General features: G+C 36.1%; 1 protein-coding gene across 8 annotated transcripts in view; it reads left to right on the top strand.

The window, feature by feature from the left end:
* Nucleotides 1–24,912, top strand: part of Ankhd1 (ankyrin repeat and KH domain containing 1) — a 103,173-nt gene that overhangs the window by 25,360 nt on the left and 52,901 nt on the right. For all 8 annotated transcript variants that reach the window (XM_052155232.1, XM_052155230.1, XM_052155231.1 and 5 more), the window contains exons 6-11: nt 3,271–3,504; nt 5,416–5,510; nt 8,035–8,272; nt 8,521–8,712; nt 13,252–13,361; nt 24,015–24,102. In XM_052155232.1, coding sequence (XP_052011192.1) covers nt 3,271–3,504; nt 5,416–5,510; nt 8,035–8,272; nt 8,521–8,712; nt 13,252–13,361; nt 24,015–24,102 — 957 coding nt within the window. The remainder of the gene's footprint in view (nt 1–3,270; nt 3,505–5,415; nt 5,511–8,034; nt 8,273–8,520; nt 8,713–13,251; nt 13,362–24,014; nt 24,103–24,912) is intronic.

Below are 24,912 nucleotides of genomic sequence, written 5' to 3'. Positions count from 1 at the left end.
GATATAGTATGCTGAATACATTTATTAATAATAAGAGAATGCTGCTTATCCCCAACATACTTCCCCCTCCTCTTTTTTTTTTTTTAATGCCATAAGTTCTAGTATACTAACTACTGATATATATCAAAAGTATGCTTTAAATTTAGACCTGGTGCTGGGAATAGTTGGTATAGTGCTTGCCAAGCATTCTTGAAATCCTGGGTTCAATTCCCAGCAGCACATAAACCACATGTCCTCATTCCTTTTCTGTTGCTGTGACAAAGCAACATATAAAAGGAAACATTAAATTGAGTCTGTGATGGTGGAACAAAGGCGTGGCACACTGAATAGCTGAAAGCTCACATCTTGATCTCCAGCAGGAGACAAAGAGCATACTGGGAATGGCAGAAACCTTTTGAAACCCAAAGCCTATCTTGAGAACACACCTCCTCCAAGGTCATACCTCCTAATCCTTCCCAAACAATTCCACCAATTGAGGAGGACTACATATTCAATTTCATGAGCCATGGGGGACCTTCTCATTCAAGCCACTACCTTTCACTCCCTGACTCTCAATAGGCTTGTGGCCATGTCATAATACAAAATACATTTATTCCATCTTTTGAAGTCTTTGTGTCTTTCACAGTCTTTTTTTTTGTTTTTGTTTTTTTGTTTTTTTGAGACATGTTTTCTCTGTATAGCCCTGGCTGTCCTGGAACTCAGTGGGTAGACCAGGCTGGCCTTGAATTCAGAAATCTGCCTGCCTCTGCCTCCCAGAGTGCTGGGATTATAGGCGTGTACCACCACCGCCTGGCTTTGTCTTTCATAGTCTCAATACTGTTTTTAAAATACAAGAGTGCTTTCTGAGTTTCAAGGCAGCAGTTCTCAATCTGTGTGTTTTGTCCCCTTTGGGGATTGAACAACCCTTTCACAGGAGTCATTAGATCATTGGAAAAAACAGATATTTACATTATAATTTGTAACAGTAGCAAAATTACAGTTCAGAAGTAACCATGAGGGCTGGGCAGCGGTGGCGCACGCCTTTAATCCCAGCACCTGGGAGGCAGAAGCAGGCGGGCTTCCGAGTTCGAGGCCAGCCTGGTCTACAGAGTGAGTTCCAGGACAGCCAGGGCTATACAGAGAAAACATGTCTCAAAAAACCAAAAAAAAAAAAAAAAAAAGAAAGAAAAAAAGAAAAGAAGAAAGAAAAGAAAAAAAAAGTAGTCATGAAAATAAAATAAAATAATTTTATGGTTGGGGGTCACCAGAACATGAGGAACCATATGAAAGGGTCTCAGCATTATGAAAGTTGAGAACCACTACTCAAGGCACTTTCTTAGGTATAACCCCTTTACAATCAAAAGGCAAATTATGTGCTTCCAACATAAAATAGCACAGAATATGTATTACCATTCCAAAAGGAAGAGATGGGGCACAAAGACAAAATACTAGACCAAAGCAAAATGGAAACCTAGAAGAGCAAACTACACTCTATGTGTTATATCAGAGGGCTTAGGTTGTTCTTCCTCCCAGCTCTGCAGCCTGCTTCACTTTCTCCTTGGATGCAGGATAGTTCCACTCCTATATGCAGCTCTCACCAGCAGACATCCCATGGCTCTGGTACCTTTAATATCTTAAGAGCTCCAATTCATTCCAGCTGTCACTCACCACTTTATGAAATGGCCTTTCAGAGCCTCCATGCAAGGAGGCTACAAACCTTTGCTACACACTTGGCCTCAGCAGCTCTCCTTACTAGGCCAGCAGCCAGCATCCTGTATCTACTGAGGCATGTGTAGGATGTCTGGCTTGTTATGTGGATGTACTGATCTAAACTTCAATTTTATAGTTTTTGTGGCAGGTGTTTTTAACCAATGAACCATCTCTTCAGCCCCTAATTAGGTCATTTTTTTTTCCAATAGGCTCTACCTCTTACTATATGCTAGAATCATTTAGGGTAATTATTAAAAATATAGGTTCCCAGGCTGATGAGATGGCTCAGCTGATAAAAAGTACTTACCATTCAAGCCTGATGACCCATGTTGATCCCTGAAACCTATATAAATATGGAAGGAGAGGACCAGCTCCTAGAAATTGACTTCTGAATTCTATATGCATGCATCCTCTGGTACACATAGCCTGCACACTCTCAAACACAATACTCATAACTAAATAGGTTTTTGTTTTTAAAGGCTCTAGGATACTTCCTTTTATACTCCAAAGCTGTCCAGTCTCAGAGACAGAGCTGAAGATCATAGCACTGTACTTGGCTACATCTGGTGAGGTGCTCAGCAATCTTGTTACATGGTTTTAGGTGTTTTTTGCTTGGTACCAGATATCCTGTTTACCTATTCACCATCTGAGGCTCAGCACAAATATATATATTTTCTTTTGGGAAACAATAAAACAAAACCCAAACTAGGTAGCTGTGGTAGTTCATACCCATAGTTCCAGCGTAGACAAGCAGGTAAGGAGTTTGAGGCAAGCCTAGGCTGCAAAGCTGTGCCACCTCCAAAATAAAACAAACAAACCCCTCCATTTTATTGATGACTTGTACCATAGAATTCATGTTTTAAGTGTGCAGCTTTAAAATTGTTCAATTTACTTTTAGGTTAATTCTGTCACTATTGAAAAATCTCTGTAGATGACCTAGGTTCCAGTGACAACCACCTGTAATTAGAGAGAATCTGATGCCCCCTCTACTTCCTTGAGCAGTAGCTACACATGTGTTATATATAGATATACATACATTAAGCAGGCAAAACACCTATATATAAGTAAGTCTAAGAAGATAAGTAAATAAAGGATCTCTATCCATTTGAAGAGGTTTAAGCAACCATTATTCTGCTTTCTGTGTTTAGATTTTCCTTTTTTACCTCTTTTATATTGTCTAGACAGCTAAAATATATAGCATTTTGTGTTGGGCTTTGAAGAGATTCTGCCAGAAAATAAAGATATCCTTTAAATTGATGACAAAAAAAGAACTTGAGCTAGGGATGATTTTTTTTACACTTGTAATTTCAGCTACTCATGAAGTTGAGACAAGAGTTCGAGACTAGTGTGGGTAATGTGGAAAGAGTGCTGGGTTGGGGGTGGAAGGAGACATTTTTGTCTACCATGTGTGAGAGACCCTGGGTTGAATCTCTAGCACATACAAAAAACAACAACAACAAACAAACATAACTTGAGATAGATGTTGTAATGGTTTACACCAAGGAGTTAGAGAGAGATAAATGGAATAATAGTATGCCATCTATTGTTTCCTAATTTTTAATTTTTTTCATTCTTTGTTAGGGAACACTGCACTGACATATGCCTGTGCTGGAGGATTTATTGACATTGTAAAAGTGCTTCTTAATGAGGGTGCAAATATAGAAGACCATAATGAAAATGGACACACTCCCCTAATGGAAGCAGCCAGTGCAGGTCATGTGGAAGTTGCTAGAGTTCTTCTAGATCACGGTGCAGGCATCAATACTCACTCTAATGAGTTTAAAGAAAGTGCTCTGACACTTGCCTGCTACAAAGGTACTTTTTATGTTGAATTATTTATAATTGTTTTTATAACAGCCTCAAATAATTGAATATTGAATATTTGGGTTAACTTTGTAATTCCTTCTTCACCTGAGTATTTGAATGAACTTTATATTTTTTTTCTTGTGGTGTAAACTTACTTTATAAGACATAAAGGCCATTTTAACCTATATTTTCTGTACTATTCCTATATGTATTTTATCGCTTTTGTTCATTTAGCTATGATGGTAACCAAACAACTTACAGATTTTAGGATTACTATTATTTAATATCATTTGTTCTATAGAATTTTCCCCTTAAAGAATTATATACCGATCTACTGATACAGTTTATATAGAAAACCAGAAAAATATGGTATACCACAAAGAAAAATTTAAATAACCTGTAATAGTACTGTCTAAAGATGAAAAAGCATGTAAAAGTATTTTAGTGAATGTCCAGTATATTTTTAAGTTTTTAAAAACTATATATATTTGTGAAATAAAATAATTTAATAGTTTTATATTCTGTTTATTTTATTTAGTAGGTTCATGAATATGTACTTATCTTAATAAATGTTCTTATAACATGTTTTTATGATTATATAATATTTCAGTTATATTTTCTAGATTTGTTTGCATATACCACAAAACAATGATTTGTATAGAAGAGAAACCCAAAAGTAGACTTACTTGTGCTAGTATTGCAATTTAATTTTGTTCTGAATATCAAAGAGTGTTGTTTTTCTGTTGTACATCATAGTGTATGGGTGAACTGTCCTTAATGTTATCTGTAGCCCAGGAGGCAGCTAGAGCAAAGTAGTCTGTACTTTAAGATGAAGAGGGTAAGAGCAAAGTAGCAACTTATTTAGTAAGCTTCTTTTAAGAAGTCTTTCTAGAAGCTTCTCTTTGTAACTCTCACTGAATTTTGCTGACTTCCCTCTGCTACAAGGAAGGCAGGAAATAGTCTTTTAAAAGTTAGGTATATTGCCACCTAGATAAAACTAAAGTCCTCTTTCTCAAGAATAATAAGTAAGAAGTATGGAATTCAAAATCTCTGCTGAATTAATGAAATGAATACACCAGAATTTCCTATCGTTGGAGACTAATTGTTCCCATTTTTTCTTTTTTAAAAATTATTTATTATTGTTTTTTATTATTTAAAAACATTGACAATATATTTGCAGATGTTTTTGCCTAATCCTCTTATTTTCTTAGGATAAATTCCAGAAGTGAAATTGCTGGGTCAAAGGTTATGGACCCAGCCTTCAGTTCTGCATACTTCCAGACTGTCTTCTAGAAAGGTTGAACCAGTTCACTAGGTGTCTCAGACTTCACTAGATGTCTGAGAACCCCTTTACCAATCTTATAAATCTCCAGTCCTGGGCATTAGCATTCTCTTTACTCTTGGCCATTTTGGTGGCTAAAATAATGGTATCTTATTTAATCTCTCCTCTATCAGCTTAATGTCCATTTGTGAAATTTTTTAATTATTTTATATCCTTCATGTATTTTTACACTGGAATGTTGGTGTTTTTATTGGTTATTGACATTTTAAAATTAAATGTATCAAGAGGATTGTAATTTTTAAATGGAGTTTTTGTGTGTCTGCTTATTGTCATAGTGAACGTCATAGAAAATATGTTATAATTTACTTTACCTGGCTTTCTATTCTATTCTAGTGTTTTGGTGGTTTATATAAATTAAATCAGAGAACAAGCGTGATTACTTAAAGTAGCAGTATGTGCTTTAAAAAGTCAGTCTTTAAAACTTGGTATGACCTTATTGAAAATGCACCTACTTAATTGTTTACAATTGGCTTCGTATAACTGTCATTGATTGATTGATTAAAAATAAAACTTTGTAAATGGTATATAGACATTTGAACCATTTAATTGATAGTCAATTCTCTAACTTTATTTTTAAGGCCATTTGGATATGGTTCGATTTCTGCTTGAAGCTGGTGCAGATCAAGAGCACAAAACCGATGAGATGCACACTGCCTTAATGGAAGCTTGCATGGTAATTTAAGTCTCTTCATTTGAAATCTTGTGGGGAAAAAAAATCTGAGGATTATTATTATTACTGTTGTATGTGTGTCTCTGTTCTTGTGTATGTGCAGGTACATATATATGCCTTTAGAAGCCCAGAGGACAGACAACCTTGGGTGTTCCTCTGTAGATTCCATCCACCTTACTTGTTGAGGCAGGGTCTTTCACTGACCTGAAACCTCATAAGCACAGTAGTCAGTCTGACTTTGAGCTTTAGTGATCTGAATGTCTACCTCACTGTTGTATACCAAAACACCTAGTCTTTTTCTCCTCCCTCTGGTTTCTGGTGACCAAACTTATGTCCTCATGCTTAAAAGGTAACCATTTCAACTGAGGCCAGTCTCTAGTTAATGTTTGACTTGTATTTTTAACCAAGTTCTAAGTAAAAAGCAGGTAATGCTTTAATATATATATACGTGTAGAGGATAATAGCAGCTTGTAGTCCTGATGTAGTATTTTTAGTTTTAAAGTTAATGTTTCTTTTAATTTAACTTTTTACATTAAATTTTTCTTTTTTGTGTGTATATTATATAAAAAAAAAAGAATTAAATCCTAAATGTTGAATTTCAGTATTCATCTATTATATGCATCCATGAGTTTGAACTTAGGGCTTGAATATTGTGTATGTGTGTGTGTGTGTCTGATATGCTTATAACAAGTATTAAAGTCAATATAAAGTGTGAATTTATATAATAAAAAATTTGAGGACTGAGAATCTGCAGAGATGGTTCAGAGATTAAGAGTATGTTTTAGCCTGGCAGTGGTGGTGCATGCCTGTAATACCAGCAATCTGGGAGGCAGAGGCAGGCTGATTTCTGAGTTTGAGGACAGCCTGGTCTACAGAGTGAGTTCCAGGACAGCCAGGGCTACACAGAGAAACCCTGTCTTGAAAAAACCAAAAAAAAAAAAAAAAAAAAGTATGTCTTAGTCACTTTTCTATTACTGTAAGGAGGCACTATAACCAAGACAACTATCATAAAAGAAAACTTTTAATTTGGGGGTTTGATTATAGTTTCAGAGGGTTAGTCCATTATCATCATGGCAGGAGTATGGTGGCATACATGGCCAGGGCAGTAGGTATGGGCCACATCCTGATCCATAGGCAGTAGGCAGAGAAAAACTCTGGGCCTTGTATAGGCTTTTGAAATCTCAGAGCCCAACTCCATTGTCACACCTCCAATGAGGCTGTACCTCCTAATTCTTCTCAAACATTTCACCTGCTAAGGACTAGACATTCAAATATATGTCTCTGGAGGTCAGTCTTATCCAAACAACCAGAATGCTTAGTGCTCATGCAAAGGACCTAAGTTCAAATCCCAGCACCCATGTGGTAGCTCACATGTGCTCTTTGAGATCCAATGCTCTCTGGCATCCTAGCATGACATGTCCATAAACTTATAGGCATACAGATATGCACATAAATAAAAATAAATCTTTAAAACCGAAAGTATCTGAGGGCTAGAGTGGAGCTCTGTGGTTAAAATATGGGCTTTGCATTTGTAAGACCCTGATAAATAATTTATAAAAATAAAATCTTTTTGTTTTACATATTTAACGTATTCTTTGCCTTGGTCAACAAGTTGATGAGGCAAAGACAGAAGAGTACTAATCCATAAGGACTTCACTAAGTGACATAATCCCAAGTGATAATGACTTCACAATTCCTTATGTTTTTGGTTTTTTTTGTTTTTGTTTCTTTGTCAAGTTTTTGTTTCTAAGGAAGAGCTAATAAGGTTTCTACATTTGAAAATAGAATTCTTGTAAATTTGAGAGTATGGTTGTATTTGACCTGACAGTTGTTTGAACAGTAATTCTTTTGAGGTTCTGTTGATTGGATTTGGTTTTTTTTTTGTTTTGTTTTTTTTGGTTTTTTGGATTTGTTTTTTTCGAGACCGGGTTTCTCTGTATAGCCCTGGCTGTCCTGGAACTCACTTGGTAGCCCAGGCTGACCTCAAACTCAGAAATCCGCCTGCCTCTGCCTCCCAGAGCTGGGATTACAGGTGTGCGCCACCAACACCCGGCCTTGTTTGTTTTTTTTAACTTCAAAGAATATAAAAATTCAAAGTTATTTGGAATTATGAGTATTCATTACGAGGTCAGATTTGTTTTAGAAAATGTTGCAGTCTGTGAAAATTAAGGTAATTTAAACATTAAAAATTTTTCTTTGGTGTTGTTCATTTGTGTTTTGCTTGCACGTATGTCTGTATGAGGTTGTTGGGTCCCTTGGAACTGGAGTTACAGTCAATTGTGAGCTGCCATGTGGGCTCTGGGATGAATCTAGGTTCTTTGGAAGAGATGTCAGTGATCTTAACCACTAATCCATCTTTCTGGCCCCTTAAACACTTAAAAAAAATAGTATTAATAGATGTTAGGTAAGGTTCAAGCGCTGATAATAATGTATAATATGTAAATTATATCAGCTTCCTTTAGTCCCTTGTTTGCCTTCCACTTAAAAATCTCTAAAATTCTTTTGTTTTACCTCTGATCATCTACAGGATGGACATGTAGAGGTGGCACGGTTGCTCTTAGACAGTGGTGCTCAAGTGAATATGCCTGCAGATTCCTTTGAGTCTCCATTGACTCTAGCTGCCTGTGGCGGACATGTCGAGTTGGCAGCACTACTTATTGAAAGAGGGGCAAATCTTGAAGAAGTTAATGATGAAGGATACACGCCCTTGATGGAAGCTGCTCGAGAAGGACATGAAGAGATGGTGGCACTTCTGTTGGCACAAGGTAAAGTCATTGTACTTTATTAAAATTTACCTCCTTGTGTGTTGTTTTGCATAGGAGTTGAAGTAGATACTGTTTTTGCACTGATGAGAAAAATTTTCTATAGCTTAGGCAGGCCTTAAATTTCAATCATAAAAGTTTCGGCACTCTAGAAGGAATAGCCTAAGCAGAGATGGTAGGTGATGATCATCTTATTTGCCTACTGTATATAATTCTTTCGAAGCTAGTTCTGTCTTTCTTTGTGCTTTCAGGTGCAAATATAAATGCCCAGACAGAAGAAACTCAAGAAACTGCTCTTACCTTGGCTTGCTGTGGAGGCTTTTCTGAAGTTGCAGATTTCTTGATTAAGGCAGGGGCTGACATAGAACTTGGCTGCTCTACACCTCTCATGGAAGCTTCTCAGGAGGGACACCTGGAGTTGGTTAAATATTTGCTCACTGCTGGTACGTGGCTTTAAAAATGCCTTTATCATAGAAAAAAAAATACAAATAATACTTTACTTATGTCTCAAATCTAAAAACATTGAACTAAGAAACAGTGCAGTGGTGGCTACCAGAATCTAGGGCTAGTATAAGGGCATGAAAAATTTACAGCATAACAATGGGAATGTTTGCAGACTGCCAGGGTTTAATGACTTAACCTTCTGTACTGAATAATAACCTGGTTGGGGGTATGGAGTGTTTCATTTTTTTTTTAAGTTTTTATTTAGAGAGAGAGAATATACGGATATAAATTCAGGCATGCATGCATCACAGCACACACATTGAAGTGAGAGGGCAACCTTGAAGACTTGATTCTGTCTTTCTACTGTGCATTTCAGGAGTCAAACTCAGGTCATTAGGCTTGTGCCATAAGTGTTTTCACTTTCTAAGTGATCTTTTCATATCCTAATCCAAAATTACTATTACCAGACTGGATGTTTTTATTTCCAAGAAATTATATATATGGTGATAGATATTAAGTTCATGTGATCTAATTATTCCATTGTGTTCATAACATAACACTGAGCCCTATAAGTGTATACAAGTATTATCTGTCTATTAAATAAAATTAGGGTTACAGATGTAGCTAAGTGTTAAAGGGCTTAGTATGCATTAATCTCTGAGTTTGTTAGTCTACTAGTATCAGGTACTAGGGTGGAAGATCACTTGAACAATATTCTAAGACCTGGTCTTTAACAGACTTCTTACTATTTAAGTTGCCTCAAAAAGGATATAAAGGGGTTTTGGAGAGATGATTCTGCTGGTAAAGCACTTGTCATGAAGGTCATACCCAGCACCTATGTAAAAGCTGGGTAGGCATGATGGCTACCATGTAATCCTAGGGACAGGAAATCTGCAGAGGAGGCTGACTAGTTGGACTATGGCAAGCTGCAGATTCAAAGAAAGACTCTACATCAATATATAAGATAGAGAATCATCAAAGAAGACACCCTTTGGCCTTTACAAACATTTGTAAATATGTTCTACATGTATGTGCACATATACATGGACACCTATACACACCTATGCATGCATTAGTCATACCTGAAAAAGTGGAAAATAATTTTACAAGCAAAATCTATCAACTATTTATGCTTTATTTTTTATTAAGTAATATCAAGAAATAGGTACATTTTAAAGAATATATGTTGTTTGTAGGCTATGCCAGAAAAGGTATTGATAAAAACATAAGCTTTTGTCTTTTAGAAGTAATTTCTCATTTTATCAAGGTCTGATATATTGTTTTTCTTTTTTGATAGTTTTAAGACGGGGTTTTTCTGTGTGTAGCCCTGCTGTCTGGAACTTATTCTGTAGGTCAGGGTGCCTGCTGGGATTAAAGGCCTGGGTTCTCTTTGCCACCAATACCCAGCCCTGATACATTGTTTTAAAGCTAAGTTCTAAAATGGTGGCACATGACTATAATCTTGGCACTGGAGAGGCAGAGGCAGGAGGATCCAGCCTGTTCTATAAATTGAGTTCTAGGCCAGCCAAGGCTATATATTGAGACCTTGTCTCATACAAAATAAAACAAAAAGAACTGTATATAGGTGGAAGCAGGAGGATCAGGATGTCAGGTTGGTCACATATCTAAGCTACATGAGACCATGTATTCACAAACCAAAAATAAAACGAAAGAACTTATATTAGATGTTTTTACTAAGATTTTGTATTTCTATTAATTGCCTCTAGATGTTGTGCTATAAGAAATATTAGCTGAGTGTAGTAGTGCATACCTTTAAGTACTCAGGAGGCCAAGGTTAGGTGTATCTTTGATTTCAAAGCCTATCTGGTTTACATGCAAGTTGCAGACCCTGTATAAAAAGGTGAAACCCTGTGTGAAAAGAAAGAAAATTTATTATTAAACCCATTCTGTTTCTATTTTTTTGTTTTATGAGTCTGAGTCCTGGGTCCTAATACATATCCCTATTGGCTCTTAAAGAAGCCTTCTGGGAAGGATACCTGGCTTCTCCACCACCACCACCACCCCACCCTTTTTTTTTTTTTTTAAATCTTGAAACTTAACTGAGGCAAAGTTGATACATAATCTCATCAAGATAACCTAGCTAGTGTTCAGTGATTAACCCTGGAGCCCCTGGCATTACTTTCTGTTGTGTCTCAGTTGATTCTCATATTTGCTCCTACTGCTGACTTGAAGGATATAGTTCCCAGAGTTCTCCGATTAGAGTGATGACTTCAACATTAACCAGTCCTTTTCCTTTTTTGGCTTTGGTATGAGCATGTCTTTGGATTTGTTTGTTTGTTTGTTTGTTTTTGTTTTCTGTGACAGGCTCTTGTAGGACAGGCTGGTCTTGACCTCAAATACCTGTTGCTCTTTCTGCTTTCACTTCCCAGTTTGGAGTCACAGGTGTATTCTATCATGCTCAATTTGTTATTCACCCAATTTTAATTCATGGTCAATCTCATTTCATGTATATACTTCCTACTTGCCCTATTAATTTTTTATAATTATTTTTATTTGAAATAAACATTTATACTTTTAATTTTTACTATATATTTACTTAAAGTTTTATGCATCAGGTATAGTTGTGCACACCTTTGATCCCAGCATTTGGGAGGCAGAGGCAGTTCGATTTCTGAGTTTGAGGCCAGCCTGTTCTACACAGCAAGTTCCAGAGCAGCCAGACCTATGCTGAGAAACTTTGTTTCAAAAACAAATAAATAAAGTAGAAATAAAGTTATAATTATGAAAGTGTATATGTATGCCTGAGTTGTGTACCATGTATATGAAATGTCCATAATGGCCAGAAGAGGGTGAAAGAACTCTGGAACTGGAGCTGGGTGATTGTGAGTTGCCGTGTGTGCTGAGAACTGAAACCAGCTCTTCTGCAAGAGAAGCAGATAACTCTTACATCTGATGTCTCTGCAACTCCTAACTGTAATGTGTAAAACTTTAAAAATCAGTTTTTATAAAGATACATAATGATTTTAGTATATCTGTAAAAAATAAAATTAGGGCTGGAGAGATGGCTCAGTGGTTAAGGGCACTGGCTGCTCATTCAGAGGTCCAGAGTTCAATTCCCAGTAACCACATGGTGTCTCAAAACCATCTGTAATGAGTTCTGATACCTCTCTTCTGACATCCAGATGTAAATACAGTACTCATATACATAAAATAAATTTAAAACATCTTCAAAAGAGGAAAAAAAGAACATTAAAAATAGCCACAGTGGTTTTTTCCTGCTTCTAAAAAGCAAGGTAGGCTGGTTGTGGTAACACACCTTTAATCCCAGCATTCAGGGAAGAGGATGCAGGAAGATCACTCTGACTTCGAGGTCTACCTAGCTTGCTACCAGAAAGCTGAGATTACATAGAGAAACCCTGTCTCAAAATACCAATAAAACAAAATAGATTATAAAAAGGATCAGTGACTCACCATGTAGACTAAACTGGCCTCCAACTCACAGAGGTCCTTGTGTTGGGATTGGGGATGTGTACTACTGTGCTTGGCATGCATAAAAAACCTTAATGGTTAGCACTAGATGGAAACTTGGTTATATTCAGGTAGAATTTTTAAAAATAGGAAGACATTATCAATAATATTTCTATAACTTTGTCAGTGGTTATCTGGTTTTTGAGGTATCTGATTTTCTCTTTTTATAAAATAGTATCATTAATTAGCCCTTATCATAGTTTAGGTCACTTAGATTATAAGAAGTTTCAAAGTAGAAGTTTCCTAGCAGTCTGTTTTTCTGTTCTTGTTCATCATTGGGATTTTCTGTAAAAAGAAATCTACCCATATTCAAAATTTGGTAGAAATTCATGTAGCTATTATAGGATAACATTTGGCTTGACTTTCCTCTCCTTTTATTTATCCATTTCTAGAAATGAGATGGTCCCTTAGTATCCTTCCAAAAGTAGTCAGTGTAGTAGGGGAAGAGGAGTATTTTAAATTATTACTGTGTGCATATGTATGTGCATGCGCGTGTGCGGGCATAGATGCATGCATGCAGTGCACAGCCACAAGTACACCACACTGTGGATGTGGAGGTCAGAGGACAACTTTGTGAAGTCAGTTTTCTTCTTCCTCCTACCTTTCTGTAGATTTCACTAATCAAACACATGTTGTCAGACTTGGGTAGCACTGTAGAGCTCTCTTACCAGGCTTTAATTTAAGGTCCTTTGGGCTCTAGGACCCAAAGGTCAGGGTTAAGAAATACATATTTTTCTTAAACATTTAAAAGAAACGCCATAAATTCATGTTTGTACTTCCAATTTAGAACCATGAGATTTTTATTTAACTTAAATAGTGTGTTTTTCTTAATGAGAAAAAATTTGGTTTATTGCTTTGTTGTAAGGCAAAACACTTTTATGAAATGTCTTTAGAGGGAATAAGACAAAAAGAGAAAATAGGAATAATTAACTGTATTTTGATGTCATTTTCACATTTTGAATTCTTCAGTTTTACCTTATTGTAAAATTGGACTAATGTAATTCTTCAACTTCAGGGTAAATAAATGTGTGGCTTTATTTTGTTTCTAGGTGCTAATGTGCATGCTACCACAGCAACAGGAGACACAGCTTTAACCTATGCTTGTGAAAATGGACATACAGATGTTGCAGATGTTCTACTTCAAGCAGGGGCCCATTTAGTAAGATTTTTTAAATTTCAAATAGTTATGCATGAATGTTAATATTTATTCATATCTGTCATTTAGAAAACATTTGTAATGATCAGTAATTTACACATTTTGAATAAAATAGGGATTGGTAGTATGGCATACAAGTCTTGCTGCCAAGACTTGACAAGTTGAGTTTAATTCCCAGAACCCACATGGTAGAAAAAGATAACCAACTCTCAAGTTGTCCTCAAACTTCATGTGTACATGTGGTTGCACATACATACACATACACACCAAGATTCAATTGAATAAAATAAGCCTCTGGTCACCTGTAAGTTGTTCAATTTATTGAATGCAATATGTTTAATAGCAAACACTATTTTTTTTCCTAAGTAAAACTACTAATTTCTCATCCTATCCTCATTTAATGTGTACTTTCTAAAGTGCTATTTATATCATACAATTCAGTGATGTATTCACAGAATAAAATAACTTGTCAATTCTTTTTGGGTGATTCACTTTCTCTGACTGCATTTAGAAGCAAAGTTACTTCTGAAAATGTAGTTGAGCATTAGAGTGCCTGCCTGACGTGTGCAAAAGCCCCAGGTCCAGCCCCTAGTATAACAGAAAGAGAAGACAAAAGCTGATACTGTTAACCATCTTCCCAACAACACCATATTCTGTTTTTTCTATCACTTTGTATTTGGCTTTCCATAATATCAAATTATTTGACAAATTCATGTGTATTACAATGCTTAGAGCTATGGAAAATTATAAATAATACAATGAATAATTATAGTATATGTATGAGAGACATCGTTGGACATGTAGAGAATTCATTTATTTTGATAAACCAATACAGATAACTTTCAATCATTTCAATAACAGATATCCCCTATTCAACCTGAGAATATTGTTGAAAAATAATTGAATAAAATTTAAGTGTATAATATGGCTATACTATTATTTCAACTAATAATAAATGCAGTAATAACTGTTATTCATTTTGTTTGTTGAAATAGGGTTTTGTTGTGCTTTTCTGGCTGACCTGATTTTATGTAGACCCCCAAGTTCTTTTTTTAGCCTACTATATAATGGGATTATAGGCTGGTGCCACCAAACCATTAGCATTTATTCCTTTTTTTTCTAATAAATATATTTTTAAAATTTCCTTAATTATTATATATGTGGTTGTATAAGTGCCACAGAACAACACATGTGAGGGTCAAAGAGCACCTTAGGTTTGTCAGTTCTCTCATGGTGTCTACAGATTGAACTCAGGCCATCAGGTTTGTATGACAAGCACTTTTTTTTTTTTTAAGATTTATTTATTTATTATCTGTAAGTACACTGTAGCTGTCTTCAGACACCCCAGAAGAGGGCATCAGATCTTATTACGATGGTTGTGAGCCACCATATGGTTGCTGGGATTTGAACTCAGGATCTCTGGTAGAGTAGTCAGTGCTCTTAGCCATTGAGCCATCTCTCCAGACCCCACGACAAGCACTTTTATCTGTTGAGCCATCTTGTCAGCCCACTGTATGTGTTAATGGTAGTGGCATGTAGAAGGAGGCTAGGGGTTGATGTTGGTGTCTTCCTCATTCTCCACTCTTTATCTTGAGGTAGAGTCTCTCCATTAAACCTAGAACTTAGGAGTTTTGTTAGTCTAGCTAAGTGGCTTCTCCTGTCTCCCATGTCCTCACCTAATAGGCAGGCCACACCATACAAAACTGGCATATATGTCGGTGCTAGGGATCTGAACTCTGGTCCTTATGATTGCACACCAGACTCTTGATCTATCAACCCTAGAATCCATTGTTACTATGCAGGTTTTGCTGTATCAGTTAACATCAATGAAAGATAGTTGAGATTTATGACAATAGATCTCAGTATGCTGCCTGTTTATTTTTCTTCTCCTCCTTTATTTTTGTGTGGTGTGTGTGCATATGTGTATGTGTGCTGTATGTAACACACATCTGCACAGAGGCCTGAGGAGAAGTCAGTTATTCACTCTAATTCCTTGATAGAGTCTTTCACTAAATCTGGAACTAAACTGGCAGCTAGCAAGTATCAGCAGTCTCCTGCCTCTGTTCCCATAGCACTGGGACCACACCCAGCTTTTAAAAAGAGGAGCGTGAGTGTAATTCTCTTTCTAGGAGAAGGTGTACTTAGAATACCTATGGAAGTCAGAGGACAATTGGCAGGAGGCATTCTCTTGTTCCATCCTGTTGGTTCTAGGAATCAACCTTGGATAGTAAGCCTTGGTGGCAAACAAGCCCAAGCATTTCACTTGCTAATCCATTTTCTATGCAGGAAGATTTTTAAAAATATATTCCAATGCCCTGGTGTCACATTATTCCAGGCTGTTTCCTTAAATACTGCAGAAAACTTTACAGCAGAAAACTGAATTTTAATATACTATTCTCTCTTTTCTCCTACTTCACCAGTATTAAGGAATAATTTGCATGCTAAAAATGGTACACTAAACTATATACCCAGCCTTACTGTTTTAAATTTTGAGACAGGGTCTCATTAAGTGGTCAGGCTAATCTTGTATTTATTATATAATCCATTCAGGCCATGAACTTGAGATTTTTCTGCCTCAGTCTCCCAAATAGCTACAATTACAGGTCTATGTCATCAGGCACAGTTACTCTTTTCTTTGTTTTTTTCTTTGTAGCATTCTTTGCCAAAGCATATATGACTTGGCTTTTACCATTGTCCTCTAGTTCCTATTCACTATTAGTTTCAAGTTAAAGTAGAGAACTTGCAAAAGTTTTTTTTTTTTTTTTTTTTTTTTTTTTTTTTAATTACTTAAGTACACTGTAGCTGTCTTCAGACATACCAGAAGAAGGTATTGGATCCCATTACAGATGATCGTGAGCCACCTTGTGGTTGCTGGGAATTGAACTCAGGACCACTGAGCCATCTCACTAGCCCCCACGGTTTTGTTTTTTAATAGTATGGTTTGAGTTTTAAAGTACTAAGTTGCCTTTCTTTCTCCCTTGTTTGTTCTATCCAGTTCTTCTCCCTTCCCTCTTTTCTTCAATTTTGATGTACTATGAAGTCAGTATTTTCCAGGCTTCCATTGTCCAACCATTTTATAGTTCAGACATGATTTTTACTAATAGGTGATTTTTTTTAATTCATAATTTCCAAAGGTCTTTTTTTTTTTTTTTTTTTTTTTTGGTTTTTCAAGACAGGGTTTCTCTGTATAGCCCTGGCTGTCCTGGAACTCACTCTGTAGACCAGGCTGGCCTCGAACTCAGAAATCCACCTGCCTCTGCCTCCCAAGTGCTGGGATTAAAGGCGTGCGTCACCACTGCCAGGCTCCAAAGGTCTTAAGAGATAGTCACTTCATATTTAGCTGGCAATATTGTGTCAGCTAACATACTTAGAGATGCTTTGATTTGGTAAGTGTCTTATATTTTTAAACTATATGTGAGCCGGGTCTACAGAGTGAGTTTCAGGACTGCCAGGGTTATACAGAGAAACCCTGTCTCAAGAGAAAAAAAAACCCAAAACAAACAATTTGTGAAGATACTTTTGTCTTCATTGTAGCATGTTGATTTCAGCACTAAAACAGTACTTGTTAAGGTAAAGGAACTATACATTGCTGTAGAGTTCCTTTCACATGAGTTTTCCAACAGAACTAAAATGGAATAGGACAAAGAATACATAAATTTGATAAATATTACATTCTTGTTTCTTGTTCCTTGTTCCTTGGCCTGTCATTCAAGATCTATACCATACTATATTATACTGTACTATACTACTGATGGGGAATTTCTGTACTTAAGGATTTATCCCATAGTGAACAACTTATGTAGATGTTAGAACTAAATACATTAATTTTCTATTCATTCAATGAGATTTTGTGATTCAGTATTTCATTTCGTTTCATTTGCCTGCATTGTCATTCTAAGTTGTCTACTAAAAGGAAGAAAAACCTATGCAAGGCATCTTATAAGTCTATACATTAAACATTGGAAAAGTAACTTAAATTTTAGTCATTTCACCAAGTCACTAATTTAATATGAATAGTTAGAAAGGTTCATGCATGTAACCCCAGCGCTCTGGAGACTGAGACAGAAAGATTGTTGAGAGAGTTCCAAGCTATCTCCAGCTGCATGCTGCATTGCATCTTACCTGGGCTGTTCTGTGAGATTCTCCATAAAACAGAATCAAAGTAAAACAAAAAGCCACATCTGCCGCATTATTCTTATTTGTAAAATAAAATGTAATACTTTTAGACTTTTTTATTATCATGTAAATTTTACTATGGTCATTAAGAATTTCAAAGGGAGACAATACAGTGTAATAAATGTGCCTTTTCTTATGCTGACAGATAGTAAACTTGGGTCATGTTTTGTCTGTTTTGTTATATGATCTTATGTAACCTAGGTTTTCCCTGAACTTGCTATGTAGTAGATAAGGATTACTTTTGAAGCTCTGATGCTCCTACCTACACTGTCTGTGAGTGATCTAGTTCAGTTGGTAGAACTAGTATACCTGAGGCACCTGTGGCTTCAGGTTTGCTTGAGCAGAGCATCTTGGCAAAAGCATGAAGTGGAGGATGCTCTTTGATTCTTGGCAGATATTAAATAGAAACTTTTTATATCCATATTATTATATATTTATACCTAATATAATTTGTTTTATTTGCATTAATCTTATACATAGGAAAGCAGGAGAGATGGCTTAGTGGTTAAGAGGATGGCTGTTCTTCAAAGGTCCAGGGTTCAATTCCCAGCACCCACACAACTGGAGTTACTTCCTGTAACTCCAGTTCCAAGGGATCTGACACCTTCTCACAGATATCCATATAGGCAAAACACCAATGCACATAAAATAAATATAAATTATTTTTAAAAATACCATACATTGAAAATAAACTCAGATCAGTGTTTAGTATGTAGCTTTCTAAAACTTGTATCTGGTATTTTTATTTTATTAGCATAAATTGTACACAACAATGAGTTTAATGATGACATTTTCACACTCACATATAATGTATTTTGTCATGTTTACTCTCCCTTTCTCCTACTTTTCACTGATTTCCTTCTTCCCAAGTAATCTCTCTTTACTTCCATGAGGTTTGTTGTTTTTTGTGACCCAGTGAGTTTTAATTAGGATTGCTTACAGGAGCTTAGGTGAGGTTATTTATGGGAGTGTGGGCAACTTACCAGTAACTACACGAGAAGAAAATGTCTTTCCCTCACCCAGCAACCATTAACTGCCTCTAGGTCTTCAGGGACTGATGGGGCCTTGTGAGGCCCTACCCCCAAGCAACTGTTAACTGCCCCTCCCCCTTCCGTGAGGGAATGTTGACAATTCAATCATGTTTAGGTCTAATGCAGGTAAGCACAGCTACTCTGAGTTCATGAGTGTGATGGTCTTGTCATGCCCCAGAAGACAGCATTCCATAAGACTCTACCCCTTTCTCCAATTCTTCCATTCTTTCTACTCCCTCTTCTGTGATAGTCCCTGAACCTTGGGGTTGGGGTGAAGGATGGTAGGGGTATTATTTAGGACTAAGCATTCAACGTCACTTATTCTCAGCACCTTGCAGTAACACTAATCACAGAATGAAGGATCTTTGACTAGAGCTGACAGAACAGCACTAATCTATTGACATAAATGTACGCTTTTGTTGTTGTTTGTAAAATGTGTATGCTGTGTCTCTGTGTGTGGTCCCCCTAGAGGCCAGAAGAGGCTGTCAAAACCTCCTGGAGCTGGAGTTAAAGACTTGACGTGGGTGCTGAGAGAACTCTCGTCTGAAAGATCGGTAGCCCTTTTAACCACTGAGCCATCTCTCCAGTCTCTCAACATAAATATTTACAGGCTATATTGACCATCTACAACCTATCAACTTAGTAAAACAAGAGTAATTGCTTCCTTTCTAGAGCTTATGTCCAGCATGGAGTTTTGAGTAGGTTTTTGTTGTTTTAAAAACAATCCCTAGCCGGGCGGTGGTGGCACACACCTGTAATCCCAGCACTCTGGGAGACAGAGACAGGCGGATTTCTGAGTTCGAGGCCAGCCTGGTCTACAGAGTGAATTCCAGGACAGCCAGGGCTATACAGAGAAACCCTGTCTCGAAAAAAAAACCAAAAATCCAAAAAAACCAAACCAAACCAAACCAAAAAACAATCCCTGAGTTTCTAGACTGCTGGAAACATAGACATGTACATGCCAATACCCAGATATTTATTTGAAACAGCCCATGTTCTTTTGAAGTTATTTGCTGAACAGAAATAAGTTAAATTTTTAATTCATTTCTGTTTTTATAGGAGCATCATAAATAGGTTCCAGATACTTTGCACTTAGTGTTTGAAATTGGCTTGTTGTTAGTTGAGATTAATATGGGAGGGAACAGGAGAGAAACTGAGTACTTGAAAGTCACCTTCAAAGCATATAATTATCTCAAAACCTTCTTACTAAATCTATATCATAGGAATATGTGTCCCCATCGCTAAGGAACTTACTCTAAGTGAACCCTTTACAAACCTACATTTCTTAATTATTTGGTGGAGATTCCAATGACTCTAGTCAATGACTAAAAAGCACTAAACACATTTATTACAGAAGAGGAAGCTACATAAGTAATTATATTAAATATTATTTGAGTTTTCCTACACTTCTTGACATCTTCGGTATTCTTGGTCAGATATTTTAAAATGTTAACTCCTGCTTGTAACTTTAGTTTTCTTTAGAGACCACAGAATAAGTGTCTATAGTTTAGCATAATTGCTTCCTTTCAAGATTTCTATTAACATTTTTATGGAAAGATCATTATCATGTCCTTAAAAAATAAACTATACTCAGTTAGATCTCTGTTAGAGGCCTGCCTGTTCTGCATATAGAGTTCTAGGCCAACCTAGGCTACTTAGTGATAATCCTGTTTCAAAAACAAAACTACTCATATGGGTGTGGTAAGTACTGGTGTCTTTAATCTTAGCACTGTGAAGGCAGAGGCAGGTATTCAAGGTTAGCCTGGTCTATGCTGCAAATTCCGGAACAGCTAGGACTATAAATAAACAAAAACCCTATGCTCATATGATTATGGTCTTTATCAATTAGGATTGCTTTACTTGAAAATGTACCTAAAGTGCCAGTGAGAGGGTCTTCTACAAGTTCTTCCCAGCCAAATGTGATTCTCATTTTTAGGATAAGATCTATAAATTCTTTTTCCTTTCTCAGGATGATAAGCAGGAAGACAAGAAAACTATTTTGGAGAGCACAATTCCAAGCCAAGGATTAGATCACAATGGCCTTTGATGCTTATAAACTGCCATCATATAGAATAGATTTGGATATCTGAAATGAAGCTAAGAAATTAAAGGACTTTGCTGACTGACAAAGAAAATCCAATTTGAAAATCTTATGTCTTGGTGAAGAGATTTGCATTGTTAGTGGTTTATTTCCTTAGTATTATTTATATATGGTATTCTACTAAACACATCTCCCAGAAGTACAACCTTGAAAGTTATTTTTAGTGAATCTCAAATTTAACTGAGCAGCTTTCTACTCTTACTAATATCTTGATCAAATATCACTAGCAAAGTATACATGAAGTAAGAGAAGTCTAGCTGGTATGTGACTCAGCTCAAATATAAGAATATTTTCATAGCTGGGTGTAGTGGGAATCCCAGTACTGGGGAGGCAGAGGTAGGTGGGTCTCTGTGAGTTTGAGGCTAGCCTTGTCTATATAGTTACAAGACAGCCAAGGCTACTTAGTCAAACCCTGTCTCAAAAAACAAACACAACAACAATAACAAACTATAGAGAGATAGAGATAAATTGATATATAAAAGGTAGGAGAAACAGAAGACAAAATACAGCACAGCTTAGTTTTTTTTTTCCCCTCTTTTTAAGGTGCTATCATTTAAAACTGAAACTGGGGTGTTGAAAATAAAATTCAGTGTTGTGATGTATGGCAAGTGTCAGGTGGCAGTGGAAATGTGTATTTTTGTTTTGTTTTGTTTGGATTTGGTTTTTTTTTCCGAGATGGGGTTTCTTTGTATAGCCCTGGCTGTCCTGAAACTCACTCTGTAGAGTTCGAGACTAGCCTTGAACTCAGAAATCCGCCTGCCTCAGCCTCCCAGAGTGCTGGGATTACATGTGTGCGCCACCACTGCCTGGCGAAATGTGTAATTCAGACAAGTTAAAAAGAAAGAAAACCATCAGTGACATGCTTTATCCATCTTAGTGAAGGAGCTCTAATTTAAATTATTTTAAGTAGTGGATAGAATAAATACTGTCACAAATTGTGTTAGTTTTTTTTTAAACAGATGTGTGTGCTGACTACTAATACCATCAAAAGTATATTCAAGTTAGGCATGAGAGCTTATGTCTGCAATTCCAGTATTTAGGAGGACTGCTATGAATTCAAGGATAATTTGGGCTCTACAGAATGAATTCAAGGCCAACTTGGGATATAGTGTGAGATTTTTCTCTCACAACAAAGCTAAATAATAAAATTATTATACTCAAGACTGTTTTTGATTACCTAAGTTTTGTAATAAGACAGTGAGCTGCTGGTAAATTTGTACTGAAAGCTGTTCTGGTATGTTACATATAATATTTATAAAACCGTATTTAATAAACCATATATTTTAAGTTTAAAAGAAGCCTACAAAAGGAAATCGTTGTAGAGGTGATTTTTCCCATTATTGTTGTTTTGCTTTTTTTTTTTTTTTTTTTTACATTTATTTCTTGGATGTGTGCATACATGCATGTTGCTACACTTGTGGAGATCAGAGAACAACCAGAATCAGTTGTCTGCTTCCACCACGTGCTTCTAGGGATTGAACTCAGCTCATCAGATTAGGCCAGCACCTTGACCTAATGAATCATGTCACTGGCCTTTTGTTGTTTGTTTTTTATTTTTTTTAAGATGGAGTCTCTGGTAGCCAAGGCTTACCTTAGGTTCTATATTTAGCTGAAGATAGCCTTGAACTGTTTATGTGCCTCTACTTCCTGAGTGCTAGGATGACAAGCATGAACCATGGATACATAGCTTTGAAATTAAAGTTAGACTTAAAAGATAGTAAGTAAAATGCAACATAGGAAAACATGAAAACATTCTGGATAGAAAGCCTAGACAAAGTTCTCTAAGCCATTGGATATCTTTATTGTATATTTATATTTTAATCTAGATTGCCAGAAATGCTAGTTGGCCCCACATAAATTCAAAATCCATTCTTAAAAACAGATTATTTTAGAATTATCTATAGTTAACTAATTCTGTCATAATTCAGGTTAGTAAAAATTATTACCTATTCAACATGTGTAATAATTAAAAAGTCAAAATAAACAAAAATTTATTAGTAGTTGCAGTATACACAACCTGGAATTCATAGCCACTTTATCAGATATAGTAGGATGCACTTGTAGACTTAGTACTCATGGGTGCTGAAACAGAACAATTGTGATTTTTGAGGCCTATAGACCATATCTCAAAATAAAATTTAAAAGAAAAGTCCTTTTAGATAGGAATTCCTCTAGTTTAAACTTCTCAATAGGCTGATAATCCACACTTAATTTTTTAAAAGTTTTTATTTACTTGATGTATATGTGTTCTCTGTGTGTTTGGTACCTTGGAAAGCCAGTAGAGGGCATTGGATTTCTGGACCTGGAGTCACAGAAGCTTGTGACCTACCATGTGGGTGCTAGAAATCAAACTTGGGCCCTCTGGAAGAACAGCATTAAGTACTCTTTACTGCTGAGCTATCTCTTCAGCCCCAACCATCTCTTTGGCCCCCCCACACTTAATTCATAATGTTGATGTTTACGTTTTCATAAAGTTTTCTGTTACGTTCTGTTGACAAAGCACCTTTTTAAATTGAATGTGTGGCAGCTAGATGACTTTCTAAGTTAATTTAAAAGAATGGTGAAATAAAAACTGTCATCAATTTTCTACTTCTTCCTAATAAAAATCAACTGGAACAGCAGAATTCACGTTTACATACTTAGTATAATTTAAACATGAACCATTCATTCTCGTATCTGGCAAACTTCCTAGAGAAGAACAATGATCTTGCTGCTAAAACTATATCTTTTGCCTTTAAGTTTTCAAGTGTTTAATTTCTATTCTAAAAATCTGTTCATTGGTATATTTTTGTTCCCCTTTACTCATAAAATAATATGATTTTCTTTAGTGCTGTTTTTATCTTTTAGTAGAAATCCTTTAAACTGTGTGCATGTGTGTACATGTGTACGCGTGGGCATGCATGCCACTACACATATGGAGGTTAGAGGACAGATGCAGAAGTCTGTTCTCTCCTTCCACTCTTTGGTAGAATTTTTAATGGGTTTTAATAAAATATCAGGATTTTAAAAATCACCTTAGGGACTTAATTCCCCTCTCCTCCCACAAACAGTTCACATGAATAGTTAAGAAAAATACCTTCTTAATCTAATTACAGTTAGAAAATGTAAGTTATTGGGAACCAAACTAAACATTAGTTTTATTATCTTTAAAGGTAATTGTTGGGTATGCACAGTTGAAACTTGCCCATGGTAGGTCATGCCATCTAGTGTAACTGAAATGAATTTGTACATTAGAGGAATTGAAGTTGGGAGTGTGAGTGTCCACATGAGTAAGTACTAAATCACCTCAGTAATACTAAGTTCTTAAATGTTTAATTAGTTGATCGATTTATTTTCTTTCTTTAATAGGAACATGAATCTGAAGGTGGGAGAACACCTTTGATGAAGGGTGCACGAGCTGGTCATTTGTGCACGGTTCAGTTTCTTATTAGCAAAGGTAAAGCAAGATCAGAAAGTAGTTGTTTCCAAAACCTTCCATTTCAGAGAAAAACACTTAGTTGTTAAAAATAATCAGACTTTTGTTAGTGTATTTTATGTAGTAAACAACAGTGTTTGTGAGATAATTACTGGAAAATTTCTATTTGTCTTGAGGTGTCTTTTTTTTTTTTCCATCAAATAGTATCTGATTGTTCTTGAAAACTGGAGAGGGTAAAAGTAAATAACCACCATTCTCCAGTAAATATTGAACACATTCAAGGCACTTTTGCTGCAGACACGGGTGAGAGATACTATACTTTTTGTCAAACAGTTGAATTAACAGTATACAAAGGTCTTTTTAAAAATATGTCCTAAGGCCTGTGCGTAGGTATGATGTTGCATACCTATTCCAGCATGCAGAAGCATAAACAAGTAGATGGGTCTCTGTGAGTTTTTAGGCTGGCTTAGTCTGGATGACCTGTAAGTTTCAGGCCAGCCAGAGCTACACAGTGAGATCCTATATCAAATAAGTAAATATTCCTTGAAACAGTATGGTTGCATAAACAAGACCTATATACAGTGGCACTACCAATAGGTATCCCAACATGGATGGTAACTCTTATAAGTTCCAGCCCCTTAAGATCAAAAGCTACAGGTAGTTAATGGCTGCTGGGGTGAGGGGGTGATAAATGAAACAGATAATGTCTAGTGTTCTCTTATGCTTGTATAATTAAATAGAACATCTAGTCGTACCCACCACCAGCCTGCCAAGAATATAATAAGAATTACTAAGAATAGGAACACATTGAGTACTGTCTTTCTAGGTTGT

This window comes from Apodemus sylvaticus, chromosome 13 (genome assembly GCF_947179515.1).
Source record: "Apodemus sylvaticus chromosome 13, mApoSyl1.1, whole genome shotgun sequence".
In the NCBI taxonomy this organism is placed as follows: Eukaryota; Metazoa; Chordata; class Mammalia; order Rodentia; family Muridae; genus Apodemus; species Apodemus sylvaticus.
This window is presented reverse-complemented; position numbering and strand designations above follow the sequence as displayed.